Genomic DNA, 22,255 nt, shown 5'->3' on the forward strand with positions numbered 1-22,255 from the left:
ACAGGATTCTTGATGGAACACAAACAACCGATATATGCTAGCCATTGTCGAGCGTCGCGATGGTATCACCACTCGAGAGTGACGAGAATGTGAGTATCTACGTATCTACGCTATGTCCTGTGTTTTATTTTACTTACTAACCAACTGTGCCTCTTTTGAGGTGATTTCGTTGGTAGATATTCGAACGGCTGAAGCAGAAGTCGACCGATCCGAAGGTGCTAGAGGAGCAGCAGCAGGCTGTTAATGAGAGAATAAATGCGATATATCAAAAAGCCCAGTCCCGGCTCGCTGAATTGGTTTGTTTTTTCTTGCTACCATTTCCACCCCATACCATCCTCGGCAGAAATTCCGATTGCGAAATTCTCGTCCCGCATCGAAGGGGCCGATTCCCATTAGAATTGTAAAGCTCATTGGATGGGAACAAAATATCAGATTGACCAAAATTCCACGCTACCATGTACCATCTCGTCCGTCCAAGTCCTCAATGCGAACAACACAAGGAGAGGGTTCCTGGAAAAAGTCCTCAGCCCGCTCTTGAGCGCAAATAATGACCGCCCGTATACCCTCTCGGAAGCCCTGTCAGAAATCTCGATATGCACGGATAAACTTAGTCGATTTGGTATGTTTACTCTCGTGATTGTCCAAACGCCTAGTCAAAGCAAAACTAAATAAATCGAATACTAGACATCTTCGAACACCCCATCTCCGTCTTCCTCGACAAACCTTCCCAAACCGACCCATCTACAACTCCCACGGATCTCGAAGTCTACCTCTCCGTCAAAGAGAAGTCTCGCATCCTGCTAAAGACAGGCACGGATCTCGGAAATGCAGAAGGATCCGCCTATGCCAACTTTATGTGGCGGAATATCTTTGGTGGCGCCGAGTCTCTGAATGTCAACGCTTCGCTCGGCACCCGGACCAGATCGGCCTACCAAGCCGCATTCGACACTCCTATCCTCAGCAACCCGGACTTCAGGTGTGAAATCGGCGGGATTGGTAGTTCAACGGAGAAGAGCTGGGCTAGTCACGAAGAGGTGGTCAAAGGAGCCTGGACGAAGCTCCGTTGGCTGAGCCCGTCCGGGCACAGACATGAACTGGGCTACAATGGGTTCTGGAGACAAGTGACCGGCCTGTCTACGGACGCCTCGCCAACTGTTCGTGGGGATGCGGGCGATAGCGTCAAGAGCAGCATCTCCCACACATGGGTCAACGACAGGCGTGATAACCCCCTCCTTCCCTCGCGAGGATTTTACACGAGGACCTTCAACGAGGTGGCTGGATTGGGTCCGCTTAAGGGGGATGTATCGTTCTGGAAATCAGAGCTGGAAGCCCAGGGAGCGGTGCCAATTCCCATCCCCGGAGTGAAAGGGGACAGCGGCATCAGCTTGACCACAGGTTTCCGTGCTGGTATCCTCTACCCACTAGGCCTAGATGCGACTCAGAAGCCTCAACTTTCCCGTATCAACGATCGCTTCCAGCTGGGTGGCCCGACCGATGTACGCGGCTTTAGACTCGCGGGTATCGGCCCACGGGAAGGCCCCGACGCATTAGGGGGAGACGTTTTCGCGGCGGGTAGTGCAAATCTCCTGTTCCCTTTGCCTCGAGTTGGGGCGGAAAAACCACTACGGCTGCAAGCTTTTGTAAACGCAGGCCGCCTTCTACCGCTGAAGACGCAGGATAGGAAACTACCGTCGACGCAAGGGGAGGTTAGAGATAGCATGGTGGCGACCGTGTCGGAACTAGGGAATGGATTACCAAGCATGGCCGCTGGTCTGGGACTCGTATATGCGCATCCTGCTGCGAGGTTTGAGTTGAATTTCTCTTTGCCCCTTATCCTGCGACGGGGAGAGGAGGGGAGAAAAGGGTTGCAATTCGGGATTGGGATTAATTTCCTATAACAAAAGAGAAAGGATAGATGTATATGTATAGTAAAGTATTAAAGGAATAATAGAAAGGGGATAAAATATTTCTTATTTTTCACACTTCAAATATCAACATGTTTTGTTGGACTAAAAGAAAAGTGGACTTGCTTGGTTCTGCTTGGTCTTGGCACTGTGTAACTTAGATCCCACGTCGCCCAAAGCAACAACTCAACTACAAGAATAATAGCTAGCTAACAACTATATATCATCACCAAACTACTACCTTACCAACTACCACCAGCACCAACTTCTATACATTCCTTCTATGTCTGTTACCTACTAGTGTCGCCACCTAAACCCCCATCCCGATCGCATATATCCGCTACAAGGCCTCCTGTCCATATCTTGAAACCCGCCCTCAGTACCACCGCAAACCCTTTGCCTCTCCGCACACACCCAAACACATCTATCCGCTGTCCACAAACCACCTCCATCCGGCCGTAATGGCCCAATTCTACTCCCAACACCAGCAGCAGCCACCATACGGCGGCGGCGCTCAGCAACAATCCGCACAAAACCTCCAATTCTACCCTACCTCCTACACATCTGTTTCCGGTCACACAACGCCCTCACAGGCCACATATGGCGGCTACGGCGTAGCTTCTGGGCCAGGCTCCGGTTTTTCTGTTGGCGGGGGAGCGTCAGGGGGACCCGGTGGGTATGGAGCTTCGGCGTTTGGGGCTTCGTCGGCGGGCGTGAGTGGGCGGATGGGCGAGCAGGGTGGGTTGAGGACCGGATGGTTAGCGGCGTTCGGCACAGAGGGATACGAAGGGGAACCGCCGTTGTTGGAGGAATTGGGTGTTAATTTTGATCATATCCGGACCAAGGTAAGATGATTTTTTCCTATTGGCCCTTGGGGAATCCTCGCTCTCAATAGACTATGGGCATATATATAGATATAATGTAGGTAGCTAATACCTATACAACATAAAGACCCTCACCGTCCTCAATCCCTTCGCCCGCATCGACCAACACCTCATGGACGACAGCGATCTCTACGGCGCGCTGCTCTACATAGTCCTCTATGGTACCTTCCTCCTCCTCTCCGGAAAAGTCTTTTACGGCTACATCTACGGCGTCGCCGTCTTCGGCACCTTTGCCCTCCACCTCATCCTCAGCCTCATGTCCCCGTCGCTTATAGACCCGACCTCCACAACCCCGGAAGCATCTTCCCTCGATCCCGTCTCCGCCACAACCGGCTACCACCCACATCACAAGCAATCCGGTTCATCTGGCTCCACTGTCCCAGGCAGCGCTGGCCACTTCTCATCAACCCTCACGTTCCCCCGCTCCGCCAGTGTTCTGGGTTACTGCTTCCTACCCCTCGTACTGACAAGTGGCGTCGGCATCCTAATACCCATGGACACGCTATTTGGATACTTACTAACGACCGCCGCGGTGGGCTGGTGTACATATAGCAGTTCGGGAATGTTTTGTGCCGTGGCGCGGATGCGCGGGATGAGGTTTTTGGTTGCGTATCCGCTTGCGTTGTTTTATGTTGTTTTTGGTATTATGGGGATCTTTTCGTCCAGGGGGAGTGGGTCGTTGGTTGCCAAAGCGACAGGGGGTTGAGTTTTGTCGCTATGTATAAACCGTGATCTATTGGTTGTGGGTTGTGGGAGGGGGTTGGGAAGGCCGGAAAAAGGGGGAGAGAAGATGAACTTTTTGTTTTTTCTATACACTTCATGTCATGTTCACCTTTGCTTGAGTCGAGTAGGGTTTGAAAAACAATAGACGTCCGATAGACGTCCGATTGACTCGATTATACTCTTATCTCGTTTCTACTCTTAGAGCTGCTTGGTTTGGTTCGGGGTGTCTTGCTTCGTTCTTGTCTTCGGTCCTGCTTTGGCGATGCTGCTTTGCTGTTCCGCTATTTCATTAGTGCCTTGGTTGAGATGAATTTAATGTTGGGTGAAATGTGAATTTTCTTACTAAAAAGGGAAGTAAAATAGTATATCTTTTTTTGTCGCTCACAGGGGCTTTATGATGAACTGTTTAGTATATGGGAATGGAATGGCAAAGGAAGCATGATATATACAAGAAGGTAGTTATGGAATGGAAGGGAGGAGGAGAAGGAGACATAACGATAATAATGCAAGTATTGTTCGATTAAATGTCAATGCAATGAGATTCTGAGCTAGATATCAGCTATACTATCTATATCGAGATCAACCCATAGTCCCAAAACTTAGTGCAATGAATGAGAAAGAGACAAGATAGGGCTGAAGCAGAATTGCATCCGTTTTTATAAAAGCTTTACCTAGAAAACGTAATCAGGAAAGGCTCATCTACTCTGCCCCGTTTGAGGAGCCAGTCTCACGACAATCCATAAATAATGCCAGCGAGAAACGCGCAGCACCAGCATCGTCTCCACATCTATATGTCCTGACTATGTACATAGGACATCTCATCCCATCTCAACGAATTGCAACCCTCTCCCCCTTCCCCGGCGCCCAGTTCTTCAACCACGCCCTCGCCTTCCCCAAGTCCCCCACGCCCGCCTCAACGGCCGCAATGCACCAGACGACATCATACCCCTTTTCGCTAGTCCCAAGTTCTGTCTCAGCTCCAGTTTCGGCAGCTAACAGCTCCGCCAACTTCCGCCGCTGCTGGCTTTTCTCATCCGTGCAGAAATAGAACGGCGGCGCGTTCGCATCCATCGTTGTTATTGCCGCTGGACCAATGTTAATTGCATCTATCAGCGGTTTAATCATCGCCGATATTTCCTTGCTCGTTAGGGCTGGTGCTACTTCACCACTGCTATCAGAGGATGTAGCAGCATTGGCCCGCCCAGTCTTGCAATATGGGTTCAGGCACCACCCTTTCCCACACCCTTTCAGCATCTGCGTCAGATATCGCCGCTCGATCCGGCGACGTAGCGCTTTCCCTTCAGGGTCATACACGTCTGCGTATAGTGGGCCAAAGCACCCCGTGCAGAGGCCAAGTGTGTCATTGTTATTGGTATTATGGCTGGACATCGTACTACTGGTGGCATTGCCTTGTAGGGTCCGGCCGCAGTTTTGGTTCCTGCACACCCGCGGCGCCGGCCGTGAGAGGCGGTCCAGATCATGATGGCGCAGGTGGGTTTTCATGTCCTTGAGTCGGGTTATTTTGTTGCAAAGATGGCACTCTGTCGTGCGCCCGCCGTCGGCGAGCTCGTGTGGGGTTAGACCAGAGAGTAGTACTTCGGGATCGTGCATGTCCGGGTCTCCTTCGCCCATTTGGGGCACGATGAGGTGACAGAATTGACAGAGGATGGGTTTGGCGGGGCAGGTGGTAGTGCGATGGTGGGCAAGGGTTGGGAGGCTGGTAGCTGTGAAGGGGCAGCTGGGGCAGGGGTGAGGTGTGTGGAAGACTTTGTTGTGCTTTAGTTGGCTGGATTGGTCGTTGCCGTAGGAGTCGTCATGCGGACAATGCCAGTGGTTTTCCCATTCAGGGGACCGCTTTTGGAAGACATTTTCGCATTTAGAACAGAGGATGTTATTACGGAGACAGAAATTTTCATGTAGGAAAAGGGTTCGCTTCGGAATCCACTGGCGGCAATTTTTGCATTGGGTATCGTCTAGATCGTGGTCACCTTTCTCCGGGGGCACGGATAACTCTCCTGCGGAAATGCTTGCTGTGCGGAGTCTATATTTCAGCGGAGTTGCGGTTTTTGAGGCAGCGTCATTGCTTTTTGAGGTGTCCTCTGAATATGCATGCACAGATATGTAAACCGTCTCCGCATCTTGAAGCTCGACATTAGTGGACTGAAGACAAATACACTTAGGGGAGAAATTTGAAAAATCTCCAAAAACATGTTCATTGTCCCTGGGTCTGTTTCTTTGCCTCGACGAAAAGGGACTTATGAAAAGATCCACGTCTGCATCATCTGCCACATCAATCTCCACATCCAAAGGACGTTCGTGGTCCCAATCGTGAAGTTCGTAGTCGACGTACTGTCCTGGTAACACCTGGCCACTAACCTCTTGCCCTTGCGAGAGCTTCCCACCTGTAGAACTCCCTTCCTTTGTTCCTGGAGCCCGAGAAGCTTTTTCTAAACGCCTCTTCAAGGTCTCTCGTGCCTGTTCCTCATTTAGCGCCTCGATATCCACTTCAAGGTCAGTGTCCACAATGCAAATACCGTCCCCTTGGGGCTCCACTTTATCAACTAGAAACCTGAACGTTTCATTCCGGCCTCCGGGAATTAGTAGGAGTTCCCCAAGCGTCAAAGTTGTAAAGTTCTCGCGTAGGTGTCGTTCCAGCAGCGCTTTCCAATCTTCGGGATCGTACCCCGCCTCAAGGGGGCGCAGGCGAACATATGTCCCCTTTGGCAGCTGTCTCGCATGTATAGTGACAATCGGACCTTCTGGTATGTTCGAAATATTTCCATCCCCAGGTTCTAGCATATCCACATCAGATGGCGACTCCTCCGCTGATATGACCCTTTTCCCCGCAGAGGGAAAATCGCCATCGTCGAGACCAAGGCTCTGACGAAGGAAGGCACTCAACCCAACTTCATTCTCCTGGGCAGAAAACTCGCGTATACCGGCATGAACAATCCGGCCGTTCGAAGGGTTAACTATGCGAAAGGTCAAAGGTTGTGGAAGCTGCTGCTGTCTGTCTGCGACCAACTCTCTAGCTCGCCGTTCAGCGGCAAAAGTGTGTGGATTGAAAGGATCGAACTGGGGTGTCAACGAATGAGTATGGGCAGATTCTATGGAGGTAATTGGAGCAGCGGCTAGTAGCTGTTCGAGTGCGGAGGGAGGAAGAAGAATCTTATCTCCTGGTAACTTCTTTGTTCGAGTAGGAGTGGTAACAGCAAACTGGGCGGACCATTTTAGGGTATCCGGTTCGGTGGCCATGATACACAAAACATGTAGTATATAAATTCTGGGTGTAAGAGGATTGGACGAAGTTTACGCCATCGTTTTCTCTCTCCTCATCCCACACAACCTGTTTATCTCCCCAGCTGTCGAAGGCAAGCTGTCTGATATTGGATGATTACCAACGCCGCTTCCAGAACCTACGAGATGATCTTATCTTATCGGTCTTATCTTCACGTGATAGTTAAGATAAACTGGAGACATTCTTCCTCTTTCTTACTCTATGTCCAACTTCATGTCAACATGCTCAAATTGTTGTTTAATATTACTCATAGTAAGGGGACAATACCCCATGTTTTGGTTCTTCAGACGTCCTTGGAATTTTAATTGGCCATCTGCATTATACTACAGGGTCTCTCATTCTGTTTTTCGCGTGCTGACCATTGCTCCTCCGTCCTTCCAGGCCTCCAACGATATCAGTCCCAATGAAAACCCGATCACAGCCACCATGACAGGCAGCATTCGGACTATTTCTTGCTAACAACAGATTCTTCGGTTAGTGGTTAAATCAGCGAAGTCTTGCAACCTCGTTGCAATTACTCAAGCAGGGGAGATAGGCAGCAGAACCACGTGACCCGGTGGGAGCTGAATTCACTCTTTTCTCGAGATATTTATATTGAGAGAAAAATAAGTGAACGAGGAACTCTTTCTTGTTCTCATTCTTCCATTTATATTCTCTTACCATTTCCCTGCCCCCCAGTTTCTATCATTCAAACCGGCCCATTGCAGCCAAGCCTATCAGCGCCAACCCCTATTCTGAAAAACGGGTCGCTGAATTGATATCCCCTTTACGAACATATCTGAATATATCCCAAGGCCAAATTGCTACATACAATTTTGCTCTAAGCCTATTGTCTTTGCACCAGCCGTTTTTTTTTACCCCTCCCATACCTACATCCCATAAAGTCCGGGTAACATGGGCGTTCAAATACGCCAACAACCCGGGCGTTTTACTGACAAACAACCAAGGACTATTAACAATCGAAAATCGAATGCTAGTATACGACGCTCTTTGACGAAAGGTGTCTCAGTAAAACGCAACCCAAAGACTAAACTTCCAATAAGACCGCGGAGCCCACAAAAGCCTTCAGGGTTGAGTCAACCACCGGGACTCTCTCTGCCTGATAAACTCCCACCCCGCAATCACAAAAAGGATCGAAGTGATGCCTTCAGAGAATGTGTCATCTGTACAGAAATGAGGCCCTTGGGACACAATGGCGCAAATTTTCCCACTTTCCCTAGGTGTCTACATGACCCACTTACATGTTCAAATTGTGTCTCAAAGCACATCGTTATGACCCTAAAAACACGAGCTCCGATTAACTATAGCAAGCCAGCAGACAAGGGTACAATTGATTGGTCCCTCTGCACCTGTCCACAATGTAACATTCCGCTCACAGAGTCAGAGATCCGCTCTGTCCTGAGTCGTACCGAGAATGCAGTCATTACTGGAATTGCTGCTCGCAAGGAACTCGAATCTCACCCGCGCTGGACCTGGTGCTTGTCCATCACCTGCTCGTCCGGCCAAGTATTCCCCGAAGGCAACCAGTCTCAGAAGGTGGACTGTGGCAAATGTGGAGCCAGCAGCTGCTTCCTGCACGGTGTCCCCTGGCATCACAAGTACACCTGCGGCCAGTATGACGACCAACATCCAAATGCGCAAAGCGTGCGCAGCAGCGAGGAACGAATTAAGAGGATGACGAAGAAATGTCCCAATCCGCAATGTGGTTGGAGAATTCAGAAAAATGGCGGCTGTCCGAATATGTACTGTGTGTTCCTCCCTCTTAGATGCCAGAACATTTAGATGGCTAGCTCCACGCGTCTATTCCCCAAAGCTAAACACTAAATATTAACACAAGATACTCACATTCGCTATCCAGGCACCAAATGCTCACGCTCATTTCTCTGGGATACAACCAAGTGGGATGACAACGTCACCCCAGAACCAGAGTGAAGTATTTTCTATGTTGAAGAAAAAGGGCAAAAGGAACGCACCAACCCCCCTCTTGCTTTTATCAACCATTTCCCCGAGTTTCCCGAAGTTCTTAGGCCGCATCCAACAACCACGGCTCTAATATTTTCTGGTACCTACGTCCTCATATTTTCGTGAACTCAAACCCAGGGCGCGGGGCGAGCCAGTATCCAATTCCTTCTCCCTCCCGGCACATAACGACCTCTCCATGCACATTACTTGGTGCTATTGTATCAAGTCGCAGAAGAGGATCGATGATACTCATCCCTCCTACCCTGTTGCTCTTGCTCCTGCTCCGGCCCGGCTCTACTCCCGTCCTAATTCAGTATATAGCCGGGAACTTAAGCCAGCCCTACTCTTTTCCATATCGTGCGGTTGACACGCGCCAAACTCACTGAAAAGTCAAATGCCGTGGGGTTCTCATTCGATGCTGTTGTTCCCTTTTTGTGGCATGCCATTTTCCTGGTGTGACGCGTTCTGTAGATAGAGCCTGGAAAATGCGAGGTGCAAGGAGGGCTGATTTCGACTTTTAACTTATACTGGGAGAGAAAACGCTGAGAGAAGTGTTGGGTTGGTTGGTTGGTTGGTAAGTAGGTTAAATCTCAAATGGAAGGCTTCATAAATCCCCCAGCTCGCTTTTTCTTCGGAGCACGCTGAGCATCATATATGTTCGTTATGAGAATGAAAGAGAACAGCTTCCAGGGCAAAAAGAAATAGAAAAAGAACAAAGAATTCTTTCTGAGGTCCTTTAAAAAATTTGAAATACGGTGTAGTTTAGCGCATTGTCGTCGTTTAAATATCTCCCCCAAGTATCCGTTCTTCCTTTGTTTTAGTTATTTTCTTTTGCAGAGATTAAGTGAAACAATTTTTTTCCATATGCCTTGCTCATTAAAAATATATATCCATATATATATATATTTTAAGCCAACAATCTTTTTACATGTATGTACAGTGCAAATCAATCCGTAAGAGATAAGCTAAAGTCAACGGAAATATCAAACCATAGTTATGCAATGTTTAAGGTATTTATATAATTTATATATATAGAACGGAGATGAGTGTCCCTCCCAGTCTACCTAACCTAGCCAGGCACAAAAGAAAAGAAAAAGAATTAGAAACCCCGGAACGCAAAATGAAACAAAAACAAAATAAAATAAAATAGAGCCCAGAAACAAACCACACGAAAGACAACCTTATCCATTTCCCCGCAGTCCCGTCCCCAGAATTTAACACCCAGTCAAGTAGGAAAAAAAAGAAATATATTATATATATAAATATAAGTAAATGAATGCTTTGCCCGCATCCAGACCGAAAGAAGAGAAAAATGACATACCAGATCAGAAGCCCAAATTTGCAGATTTAACTCTCAAGAGCATGAAACGAAGAGAAGAAGCAATGAAGAAATATCCGAGCGGAAAGTTCATAACAGGATTCCAACGCGGAAGTGGGAGAAGGCGAAAAAACAGTTAACACCGGAATTAGAGAGGATATATGTGGTATAGAGCGTCGGAGAGAAAGGAGAGGAATAAAAGAAAAGTAAAGAAGAGGGAAAATGGTAGAGGTATAAATAAGGCCGTAGATGAATGAAGTGGGCCCAAATCTGGATGGCCGTCGCTATGGGGTGAGGGGTGAATGCGATGGATATGGAGATGGAGATGGCTTTCCCACAGTGAACGGGGATTTACGGGACCGATATGAAGTTGAGATCGAGTGGAGAAGGGCCGGCTGGCATGCTCGTAACTTTCAACAAGAGAGGAACAGGTGTCGATGGAAATTCCGGAGAGGAAGGGCGAAGTGTGTTTTTTTGTTTTTGTTTTTGTTTTCGTTTTCTTTTCTTTTCTTTTCTTTTCTTTTTTTCTTTTTTTAATTTTTTTTATTCGTGTGTGTGTGTAGTTTCAAGTCGGTCCGTCCCCGGCGATGGCCTTTGGGGGTGGCGAAAGTATGTTATGTCGGAGGATATCAGTGCAAAACTCGTTCACATCATGGACCCCTCCGTCGACGTCCGCTGGTATTGCACCAGTCGCACTGGATAAATGGGTTGTGTAAGTATACCCTGCCTCACACACTGCGTGATGATATGTTGTATATAAAATAAAACAAAAGAGAGCTAACATACCTTCGTAGCCGTGCACCCATCATTATGCTCGATGCAATACTCGCCCTGGCATGTAATGCAGGTCCGTTGGACTTCTGCTTTGCAGGCACCACACTGGTAAAGGAGGGGAAAAACCCAAAATCAGTAAAACAATCGGGATAAAATAAATGTTGATTTCGCAGTTATATATGCGACTGGGAGAGGTCAAGAAACTTACTGTAGCTCCACACTCCCAGCAATCTCTGCTGACGCCTGCTATAAAGCGCTATTTAGATAGAAAAGATATTGTTAGCTAAACTTGTCCAGGTGGTAGAGAAAGGGGCGTAGATGAAATAAGAGGGGTAAGTGTTGTTGCGCCGGGTGGGTAAGAACTTTTTCAAAGCCATGTATTGCTACATTTTACAATAAAGTAGTGGGGAAGGCTGAAAGCGTACTTCCTTCAATCATATCACCATTTTTTTATACAAAGAAGTGCTGGCTTGCGATATTTTATTTTGGTCCCCTTTTCGGTTCAAAATATTCGCATTGAAGTCACCCTCGTATATGTATCATGGGATCGGACGAGAGGAGGTAGTAGTGGTTTCGGTGTGACATTGTGGACAGAGACCGTTGTTAAATACCTTTGCGTATACTGAGCCTCCTCCTTCCTCTCCGGATCCGGACGAGGTGGACGAGGAGGAGGAAGATAATGATGACGAAGATGAGGATCGGGACGCGGTCTGATGTAGCTTGCGATGGTGTCTTGGCTTTTCCGGGTGTGGGAGGCAGGCTGAACACCACCAGCTGCCACACCGGTTGCACCAGCGGTCGATCAGGCATTCTTGGCACTGCATTATCAGGACGGGCTCATCGTTGTCAGAGACTACGGGGGACTTGGCGGCAGTGATTCGGGAGGAGTGGAGTGGGAGAGGCGTGAGGAGCGGGAATTGATATTCCGGCGAGTGGTTCCAGAGGGCGGGACCTTCAGGTGAGGTTCGACAGTCCTCGCAGCCCCTGGGACCGAGAGCAACTGTTGCGATTGCTGGCGAGAGGTACGTGTCTGGTTGCGCGTCGTTTCCTTCTGCAGAGGTGAAGGGTTGATGCGCTGGACTCCGGCACAGCACTGCATCAAAGGAAATGATTCCGTTACAAAGCTGCAGTGTTTCTGCCCATCCGTTGGAGATTTTCTTCCTGAGCACTTTACCTGACGCTTTGTACCACGGATGTCTCCGCGTCAGCTGATCGTGGTAGTTATCCTTCTTGGCAGTGTGGCAGGTGTCGGCGGAATTGCTCGATTGATCGTCAGGCTGGTGATCCCCAGGTCGGTCCCACTTGGTGGCTGCGGAAGTGTGGTACATTTGCTTTCTGCCGTGTGAGGTACTCTGTTGTGAATCATTCTTCGCGGTGAAATAATAGATTCCCCGCACTCTTGGCATTCCCTTGGGCCGGGATGGTCTGACGGCATATTGTAAGGTCTGCATCAACTTACGTTCGTTCAGGTTGAGGCAGTCCCGGATAGACAGTATGACAACGTTAAACCTATCAGTTAACACAATATCGGCGATGAGGTCTGTGGGGACGGAGAGGCCATCTAGCACGAGCGTTCTGACATCCTGCAAGATGGACCGGCGTCCTAAATTAGAAAAGATGCCTCTCAAGGGACCCGAGTAGAAATCGTCTTCAGTCAAAGATTCATCCATGCGCTCGCTCCTCCACACCTCACCGCCTGCATCTATGGGACCCATGAACGGCGGTGGTTGAGCCCCGCGACATGTTGTCAAATCCATATGCCGAAAAACGTATGGGGTATCCATTATAATGGAACGGAAGGTAGTGCATGTGGAGGCTAGCGAGAGTAGAGACGAGATCGAAAGATAGGGCGCTATGTGGTCGAGGATGAGGGAATTGGATAGGAGGTCTCGCAGCGAGACGTGCAACGGACTATGTGAGAATGCGACGGCGCAGTTAGGGTGACAAGACAGATGTAGAGACGAGCTGGTAATCTGGGAGACGCGGCCGACCAGATGGTGCTTGTACGCAGCCATAGCGCCAGCGGTGATGGTTTCCTGCATTTCGGCGCAATAGCAAGAGAGGGAGGAAGACGGCGACAAAAACAAGGAAGAAGGAGAAGAAGAAGAGATTGACGTTGATGTTGATCTTGATGTTGCCGTTGCTGAATGCGCCTGTATTTCCTCGAGCGCAGCTTTGGCATTCGCAAGCTCTGTTTCCAACAGCTGGATAGTGGATTGCAGGACGACGGGCATGGCTTTTGCATTGAGAGGATCAATGGCTGTCATTAGAGTAGTCCATAGCTGCCTTTGGGCCATATCAGGCCGGCTGATATGGGGGCGATTTATATTAGTATTATTATTATGGTATTAAATCTTTTTTTTTTTTTTGTTTTGTCTGAGTGGCGGCGAGTCGAATCTAGAGCTTGCGGAGAAGAACCGGAGCTTGAAATCGATGGCAAAACGGGCAACGAGCCGAGAGACAAAAAATAAAATAAAAAACCCCCGAGCGCTGGGCTCACAAGGAACTGACAAACTGAGTATTCCGGGGATGCCGACCAAGCGGGCTAAGGGAGGATAGCAGGGTGAGGACGGTGGAGAGACACCCGTGGCAAATGCTACACTGCGGCGAAGAGAAGAAGAGAAATCGAGGGTTCAAAGAGACAAGGAGATAAGAATAAAGGCAGTTGGGCTGAGACCCAGCAATAGGCGATGGGGAAAGCTTCAAAAAGAAGTGGAACTGGCAGCTGGGCAGCAAGGGGAAAACTGGAAATGCGAAGAGTCCAGATCGAGGTGGAGATCTCAGAGCGCTTGACCTTGGTTCAAGATAAATAAATAGATATATATAGAGCAAGGTCGGTTGGGTGTAAGACGACAGACATATATAGGGGGGGCCTTTTGGAGGGGGGGGGGGGAGGGAGGGAAATGAGAGAACGGAGAGAAAAAGAGCTATATATAAGAAACAGAATAATACAAACCTCACCAAAGCTGTTAGATAACAGCGATTATTTGCACGTCGTTGAATGAATAATAACTTTAATGGAAATATCAAACAAATAGCTGGCATATCATATCACAGGCTAAGATGGCGTGCCACAACCCCGGCCGGCGCTGCGGGAAGGGGAGCGAACTCGGCCCATCTCAACTTGCTCAAGGCGCAAGTGTTCGCAGCTAGCGGCTGGGCCGACTCGACTGTCTGTCCTGTCTGGGGAGATAGATTATTATTTGGCAGTGGAGTGGCCCTTCAGAAGGAACAGGAACAGAATCTCGAATCTCCGGAACCTCAGGAGAGGAGGACAAAATAATGATAATAATAATAATAATTAAAAATGTCAAGGAGCCAGACAGCTAAAAGAAAAGGCTGAGAATTAATAACAGGGCTAGCGGGGAGCCTTGGGGAGTCTGTAGAGTCTGTGGAGTCTGTCGGCATCCCATCCCATCCCATCCCATCCCATCCGACTCTTATGTCTCGCAGCTATTCGTGAACTTTGATTTTTGGACTTCACCGGAAGGATGAAACAGGTAACATTAAGTTAAAAGGAAGGAGCTTGGGCATGAATATCTTATCATCCCACGGGTTTGCCTTTTTTGTTCCAGAATCATATTTTGGTGCTTACTTGACAAGTTATCATCCTTCATGGACTACTCTACTGGACTACTGGACACTTTTATTATTGTTATAAGTTATTGTTATATGTACGGAGTACGGCTAAATGTATTCTTCTATTATTATTCAAGACCACTCAATACTTAACTAAGTTAGTTAACTTACTGCTCAATCTCGTCTCATGAATATGCTGAGCACGGCAGCAAACATTGAAAGTTGAAAATTGAACCTTTAGACGCAAGGAATTCAAGCTGCAGCAATATGTATAGTTATATGTGCATGTATGAATGAATGTCTAAATAGTCGTGTATTTATATTTATATTTATATTTTTATGTAGATATATATTGTTTCAGGCAACTCACTCTATTTCGAAAGAGGGCTAACCATCCACAGCATACTACGGAGTATACTTATATCAAAAACCAATCTTCCTTCCTTCCACGCTCTGCCGCCCCGGAGTTACTGAATCGGGGGGTGAAAAAGAAAAAGAACAAATTGGTCACAAGACTCGACTCGGTGGGTAACTACTTACTAGTTAGTAGTTACGCAGTTACAGGCGTACGCAGCGTACCAGCTTATGTGGACAATAATGGTATTGTCATTCTTATTCGCTATATTCTTACACCTAAGAGATCCCATCTTTGACCGTTTTGGTGTCCCGATTTTGGTATAGCGGGTTCGCTGCTTTTGGCCGTCACAGCGGTATTGTATTGCAACAGTATCGCGACGGTATTGCGCACGGGCATCTTCTCTGAAGAGGCTTAGCCTCACGGCCGCTTTTACAGCACCATTTCTCTTGGCAGGCGCAGCCCAGTCGGTTCAGGCAACTTCTGCTTCTGAAACCAGAGGCTAGATCATGACTTGATCTGATTTGAACTTCAAGTATTTAAGCAGGGGTAAGAAGCCCCAATGAGCTCTCCTGTGAGGGGATCCATTCTAAACTAAGCGAAAAAAAAGGTGGTCTGGTTTCTCTTTTTAAAGGGGAGGAAGGGGAGGAAGGGAAGGGTAGGTGGGCGGCTCAATATTAATCGTGACCGCATCCGAAGGTGCACACCCACTGTTGATGGCTTCAAAATCGGCCTGCGCTCCTCATCTATGATGAGACCACCTTTTCTAAATTTTCATGCTCTCTCTCGCTCTCAGAGAAGCTTTCTTCATTCTATTTTCCTCATAATCAGAGACCTCATATACAAATCCATCCAACACTCTACTTTTACTTCACTTCAATTCTATCTATTCTTAATTCCCCTCCCAAGATCTAGAGATTTTAAGGACAAACTCCGCCAGCAACACTTAACATGACAATTGTAAAGTCTAAGCATGCTGCTGCTCAACACAGTGGCTGTCATCTAAGACTGGCACCAACAAATACAGATTTCAAAACAACAAGAGAAGGAGCATGAGATGGCTCACACCAAGAAAAGTCATGCAAACAACATCAAGTGAGGTGCATGGACAGTCTGGAGAAAGCTGGAGATGTCAGTTAATTCACTCAGTCAACAGAGAACAAAAATATTAACTTATAAAATCAGTTACTGTCCCGAGAAACTCAATATCACACCTTGTCAGTTTTTTACAACATTGACATCCTTCAGATTCAAGGCATTCCTCAACTGGCTTGATGAAACCCACTATCACCGAATTCACAGCGAGAGGACGATTTGGTCATACTGGCATCAAATAAAAATGTTTTACATGGCTCAGAATGACAGCAAAGAAATAGATGATGCAACCAGAACAGACTGTATTAATGTGAGATCCATTTATCTTGTCTAGAATTCACACATTGCTGATCGGAGCAGTAAATCTGGATTGTGATTGAACCATGGAGAAAGAAAGAGGGCCTTAGAAGGCATGTCCTTAACCATGAGAGTGGCAGCAAAGATGATGTCTACTGGTTTCTATGTGCCAATTGGGAGTGGTGCCAAATTCTCGCTGCGTGCAATCTTCCACCACCGCCCACCCTACCGTAGATTCTCAGATACTGAGGCTCAGCAAGCTGGAATGCTTGTATGTCTCACCGTGACTGGCCTCAAGAATGCTATCCCGAGCAGTGGTTGCAATGCTGCTTTTGTTATGAGATTTCTACCATTTCGGTCCTTCCTGTAAAGATCTGGAGATCAGCGGTGGATAGAAACTAGAGCTTAGAGCTGAGACAGTGAAAGTCGCCTGCATTGTTGTATATAATGCCATCTCCTCCCAGACCCTCTTATTCTTATTCTCACCCCCTTAGTATTTCGTTGAAATAGCTTACCTAGTTTGGCAATCAATATATTCTCTTTCTGCACTGAGATTCAAAGCCCTAACACTTTCTCGACCTCAGCTCTCTGCAAAGATTCTGATAAATTAGATCAGTAATTCAATCAGGCCGGACACTGTAAGATTCAATGAGGGCTATTGTTAGAATCTGAAAGGTGGCTGTTTATATAGTGTCACTACCTTAGTATTCGCTTATCTAGTTGACAATGAGATTCTATTCTTTCTAGCTTCGAAGCCCTAACAGTTTTAGATTCCAAGTCATGGCAATGAAAGTCAAAAAACCCCTAAAACTTACAGCAGTGATAATACTAGAGTGGAAGTAAGGTTAGAACAGGTGAAAGATTAGAACAGAGTGTGAGGTTAGAGCAGGTGTAATAGTAGAGCACCTGTTCCAATCTTTCACTTGCTCTATCTAACCTTACACCTTGCTCTCAACTTACCCCGGCTGTAAGTCTGGGAGTAGAGGTTTCTTATTATGTATTTGCGACGTAGATTCGGGCACCGACATGGAGGTCGGAGGAAGATGCGGCGCAGATCGCTCCGGAGCAGCTCAAGCGATACAAGGAGAATTTGAACGTCGAACGTGCATGCAGCGGCTCTCAGACGAGGAAGATCATCGCGATCAAAAAGCAGCCGCGACAACAGTAAAGGACAACAGCCTATAATCTATAATCGGCAAAGAGTGACTGAGCTTTGGTGTACTTATGTCTAGTTAATTTCCTTTATCCCAAAGTCCTGTGTGAAGGATAAAAATTAGAATAATTGATAGAGCTGACCAGTGAGATTATATGACTATTTCAACTGTTGCTCTCGATAAAAATCCATTCTACTTTACAAGAGACTTCTAAACTAATCCAAATCCCAACGCACGGGTTCAAGCAGGGGTATATGTAAAATCAGAGAGAAAGAAGAGACTGGGGAAAAAAGAGAATAAAAGAATATTGAATACATTACTTCAACTTCGTCACCTCACGCAGCAGTTCACCTTCTTCATCGCGCTCCAAGTATTGCCACAAGTCTTTGATCACAAGAGGTATCTGCAAATCATCATTCTCTCAATGAGCCTTCCAGCAAGTTGTGGCACAGCCTGTGATACACTGCACCCGCATCATCAATCCATCAATGATGAGACACTTCTTTTGTTCATTTTGTTCAATGTCAATATACTTAATGCCATTCAGCATCAATAATGGCAGGATGATATCCAAGCTGCTCCTTGCTCATCCAGAGAAATTCAAGCACAGTGGTGACAAATCACTGTCCCTCTTTATTGATGTCAAAGTGCGCAGATGCAATCGCACCTAATTGATTGAATTCCTATAACTGCATAAGAGATCAGCAGAGTGTGAAGTCAAGAACAAAACAACAAGTCTCCTGACACAAAAGTACTTCTCTTGCATATCTTCCCAGATCAAGACCTGTCAATGAAGGTTTATCATATCCGCAGTTGTTCTTCAGTTCTTCTGGTATAAGAATCTGCTGCTAGTGATACTTAACAGCTTTATCAGCAGCTAGATCATTCACAATGCTGATATTGAGCTTACTTTTCACTGTGGAGCCTAATAGAGGTCGATGAGGCTATACCAATAACCTTCATTGAATGTTGAAGGTCGGAAACAACTCCTCAGCATAGCCTGTGAACAGAGTTTATCATTTTGGGTAAGCTATTTCAAGACATCTTGCTCATTTGCATCCTCAGGCCATTCCTTCCAGCCATCCTTCTTGTGGTATTGCGGAGTATCGCCCTGCGTGCAGTTCTTAAGAACTGTATCAGCAATGTGCTCAAGATCTGTCACCTCTCCAAAGAAGGCTTTGTAGAACCCAGGGATATCAATGAACTATCTGTCCTATATCCTGTTTTAGCACACGCCTCTCGAATAACGAGCTGTGACAGTATGCGGTAACTAGTCTTCATAACTGAAGTCTTCCTGCCGGACACATTTAAAGAGGGAAAAGATGTTCGAAGCCAGATCGCGATTGCCTATTTGAGAGGAAAGATTGAAAGCCGATTCTTGCAACGATCAAAGTGCCAAGAAAGCTTGATATATTGCCTTCTGACAAACTGAGTTAGGAATATCGACAGAACCATCATAGGAGGTTAGATGCGGGCTGTAAGAATGCTCTGCATCTTCAAGAATATCTCATAGAGGATCTAGAGAGCTTATAAAAAGGTGTTTTGCAATGATATCGCAATCGATTTGAGTAAGATTCGCCATTTTCAGAACCTAGGGGCAGTTTAACTGCAAAGCGATGTTGCTTTGAAATATAACAAGATTAGCTATTCAACTAACTGGTGGTTACATACTAACACAGGTTATAACGCCACCAAGGACCCCCCCGTATAACCACGAGTTATTTAGTTAAACGTAATGAGAACAATATTTATTTGGAAATAATACACTGTTCCCGAATCCATGCATTCTGCAGACTTGATAGCCTATTATTAATATCAGCCCAGCAAGCAATTGGGCTTGTCTGAAAGCTCAAGTCCCACTCCCATATCAATATCCATGCGCTAACCGGCCTGATAATAAAGCTCCCGGCTTTCAAGAAGGACGAAAAGCGGTGAGACAGAGCCAATGAAGCTCTCCACTGCTTGGTTGGAGATCTCTCGATGACTCGATTATTGGAGCTGCCATAGCCTATAGTTCCTCTGGAGTTGTTAGGGCTTGACGTATTTATATAGTTATAGGTCCTGGGCGGTGACAACTAGGCTTGTGTGGGTGTGGGGGGAACCATCATTCTCATCTCGAGACGCGAGACTTGGACAACAGCTTCGTGGCCGTCTTCAACGTTCTCAAAACAGCCATATCGCTAGGATGAATTGCACTTAATATAGGGAGTATATATCTCGCGCAAACATCTCCCCCTCCACTGACTAATATAGTTTAACTGCAGTCCGATTACCAACACAAGCGCAGCGGTTATCAACCATCGCCTTTCTTGCTTTTAGCTGGGCGGTTCGGTTGGGATAGCATGATCCAACGGCTCCAAGATTCCTTGCCGGCGAACCCACAGCTCAGAGTTCCTGGATGAGATTTGTGGCATCCCGCGGTGCCTTTGAGTGGCGGATGGATGTGGGTACATTTCTAACTCCATTTTTCTAGTTTTCCCATATCTGGGTCGGTCCAGGGCGAACATGGAACCGAACCGGTTCATCACGTACGTCAGTCGAAGCGTAGTAAGGATGAGTACGAGCCAGCGCACTGTAAAATAAAATAGATAAAGCCTTTTCTATCTTTCGTAACTTAGTTGATTGTACTTCCTTTTTATTGAAAGTGAAAAGCAACAGCAAAAGCAAAAGTATTGATTGCCTGTTGTTGTACTACTCCCCCCTTTATCAAACCAGACAACGCATATCTTCTCGCATCTATACCAAGCATAGCCGTGTTGGAGACGAAGCAGCAACAACTACTCCTTGCTGCACAGGTCGTGGGATATTTAATTTAATTCCCAAGTAAATTGTCTGGTTCTTGGATCTATCAGATCTCGTGGTATAATATGTGAGAACCTTTGCCTGCCAATCGCATATCTGAATATCTCATCCTGCTCTCCTCTTCTTCCCCTCAACATGCTCCCCCAATTCCCCGACATGAATTCAATCCCCTTCTTTGATAAGTGCCTCCCCTCCTAAAAAAAGACACGAATAAGAAACTAACAACTCTTGTCTGATGGTCATCCGACAGACCAATCCGGGGGAGACGTTCTAGACCTGTCGTGCCGCGTGCTCCTTCACAGCTGCGATCCAGTCCGGTCCAGCCCCAGTCCAATCCAGTTTCAAAGAAAGTCAGGTCTGCTGGACGCCTTGCCTCTTCATCGTCGTAAGCAAAGCCTACAGTGCAGCTTTGCTCGAGGATCAGGGCCGGCGTAGATAGGTATCGCGAAAACACACAGGCGTATAAAAACAGGGACTGAAATACCCCCCCTCTTCCCCCCCCCGCCCTTCTTACTCCCATCATGACTTCACTCCCATATCGTCGCCCTTCGCGCCAGATGTCCAGGCAAGCTTCCATGGATCCCCGAAACGAGATCTCCCCGCAGATGGACCACTATATCGGCATCGATGTCGGCACCGGTAGCGCTAGGGCCTGCATTATCGATAACAAGGGCGACATTGTGGGCTTGGCTTCGGAAAATATTGGCTTGTGGCAACCACAACAGGGGTACTATGTAGGTCGTTTGATTCCTTTGTTAGATACCTCAGATCTATATTTACTTATATATATAATTCCCCCTTTTCCATGTTATTCTATATGTGTAATCGAATGCTAACAAAATTCATCCAGGAGCAATCTACAACTGATATCTGGCGCTGCATCTGTATCTCAGTGCAGCGCGCTATAAGCCAACACAATATCAACCCAGCCTCAATCCGCGGCATTGGTTTTGATGCCACCTGCTCTCTAGCAGTGTTTTCCCATGATGATGACGAACCCGTATCCGTCACAGGCCCCAACTTCGACACAGACCGCAATATCATTCTCTGGCTCGACCATCGCCCAGTCAAAGAGACTGAGAAAATCAATGCCACCGGTCACAACCTGCTCCGCTATGTCGGGGGTAAGATGTCCATTGAAATGGAGATCCCCAAGGTACTGTGGCTCAAGAATAACATGCCAAAGGAGCTCTTCGACCGTTGTAAATTCTACGATTTGACGGACGCCTTGACACATCTAGCTACAGGCAACGAGAAGAGGAGCTTCTGTAGCGTTGTCTGTAAGCAGGGATATGTCCCTGTGGGCGTTGACGGAAGCGTCAAGGGGTGGCAACCTGATTTTCTGAATGAGATTGGTTTGGAGGAGTTGACTGAGGATAACTTCAAGCGCATTGGGGGTGTCAATGGCCAGGTTAGTTTGTATACCTCATCTCCAACGACTTAATAACATCTCCTACATGATATACTGAAATCAAAGATGTATAACTAATCGCACAATACAGAATGGAGAATACCTCTCTGCTGGAGAACTCGTCGGCACTCTCTGTGACAAAGCAGCCTCAGAGCTGGGCTTGCCCGCTGGAATCGCTGTAGGAAGCGGTGTCATTGACGCATATGCGGGCTGGATCGGCACCGTTGGTGCCAAAGTTCAGCTTGGGTCTGACCAGCTGAGCTCCGATGCAGCCAAAAACGATAGATCGCAAGCTTTTAGCCGCCTTGCTGCGGTTGCGGGCACATCAACCTGCCATCTCGCCATGTCACCAAACCCAGTCTTCGTCCCTGGTGTCTGGGGCCCGTACCGTGACACCATCATCCCAGGATTTTGGATGGCCGAAGGCGGCCAATCCGCCACAGGTGAACTGCTCAAACATGTCATCGAAACACATCCTGCCTTCAACCAAGCGCTCTCCGTCTCCGAATCCTATCACACAAACATCTACGATTATCTCAACGAGCATCTCAAGGAGATGGTCGCGGACAGCCAAGCACCCTCAATCTCCTATCTGGGCCGCCACTTCTTCTTCTACGGCGACCTCTTTGGCAACCGCTCTCCAATCGCCGACCCCACCATGTCCGGCTCCGTCATCGGCCTCTCAAGCGATAAATCCGT

At 47.3% G+C, this 22,255-nt stretch overlaps 6 protein-coding genes across 6 annotated transcripts; 4 read left to right on the plus strand and 2 right to left on the minus strand.

Annotated features, from left to right (window-relative positions):
• The first annotated feature begins 20 nt into the window (after nucleotides 1-20).
• Nucleotides 21-1,963, plus strand: BDBG_09138 (outer membrane protein). Its single transcript, XM_002620406.2, has 4 exons — nucleotides 21-89; nucleotides 177-296; nucleotides 433-619; nucleotides 685-1,963. The coding sequence occupies exons 1-4, from the start codon at nucleotides 60-62 to the stop codon at nucleotides 1,896-1,898; spliced, it is 1,551 nt and encodes a 516-aa protein (XP_002620452.1). The 5' UTR covers nucleotides 21-59; the 3' UTR covers nucleotides 1,899-1,963.
• Nucleotides 1,964-2,365: 402 nt separating this feature from the next.
• BDBG_09139 (golgi membrane protein) lies at nucleotides 2,366-3,494 on the plus strand (the record flags this gene model as incomplete). The annotated part of the gene is made up of 2 exons (XM_002620407.1): nucleotides 2,366-2,749; nucleotides 2,856-3,494. The coding sequence occupies 2 exons, from the start codon at nucleotides 2,366-2,368 to the stop codon at nucleotides 3,492-3,494; spliced, it is 1,023 nt and encodes a 340-aa protein (XP_002620453.1).
• Nucleotides 3,495-3,833: 339 nt separating this feature from the next.
• Nucleotides 3,834-6,897, minus strand: BDBG_09140 (ubiquitin fusion degradation protein). The gene has a single exon (XM_002620408.2). It carries the CDS (start codon nucleotides 6,764-6,766, stop codon nucleotides 4,340-4,342), a length of 2,427 nt encoding a protein of 808 aa, XP_002620454.1. The 5' UTR covers nucleotides 6,767-6,897; the 3' UTR covers nucleotides 3,834-4,339.
• A 119-nt stretch (nucleotides 6,898-7,016) lies between these two features.
• On the plus strand, nucleotides 7,017-9,760 carry BDBG_09141 (uncharacterized protein). The gene is made up of 2 exons (XM_002620409.2): nucleotides 7,017-8,556; nucleotides 8,668-9,760. Exons 1-2 carry the CDS (start codon nucleotides 7,704-7,706, stop codon nucleotides 8,739-8,741), a joined length of 927 nt encoding a protein of 308 aa, XP_002620455.1. The 5' UTR covers nucleotides 7,017-7,703; the 3' UTR covers nucleotides 8,742-9,760.
• Nucleotides 9,616-13,764, minus strand: BDBG_09142 (uncharacterized protein). Its single transcript, XM_031723886.1, has 4 exons — nucleotides 11,475-13,764; nucleotides 11,072-11,119; nucleotides 10,876-10,968; nucleotides 9,616-10,784 (listed from the first exon to the last, which is right to left on the minus strand). Exons 1-4 carry the CDS (start codon nucleotides 13,158-13,160, stop codon nucleotides 10,740-10,742), a joined length of 1,872 nt encoding a protein of 623 aa, XP_031581251.1. The 5' UTR covers nucleotides 13,161-13,764; the 3' UTR covers nucleotides 9,616-10,739.
• A 2,552-nt stretch (nucleotides 13,765-16,316) lies between these two features.
• On the plus strand, nucleotides 16,317-17,357 carry BDBG_09143 (uncharacterized protein; the record flags this gene model as incomplete). The annotated part of the gene is made up of 2 exons (XM_002620411.1): nucleotides 16,317-16,460; nucleotides 17,202-17,357. The coding sequence occupies 2 exons, from the start codon at nucleotides 16,317-16,319 to the stop codon at nucleotides 17,355-17,357; spliced, it is 300 nt and encodes a 99-aa protein (XP_002620457.1).
• Between the last annotated feature and the right edge of the window lie 4,898 nt (nucleotides 17,358-22,255).

Source organism: Blastomyces gilchristii (genome assembly GCF_000003855.2).
Source record: "Blastomyces gilchristii SLH14081 genomic scaffold supercont1.36, whole genome shotgun sequence".
NCBI lineage: Eukaryota > Fungi > Ascomycota > Eurotiomycetes > Onygenales > Ajellomycetaceae > Blastomyces > Blastomyces gilchristii.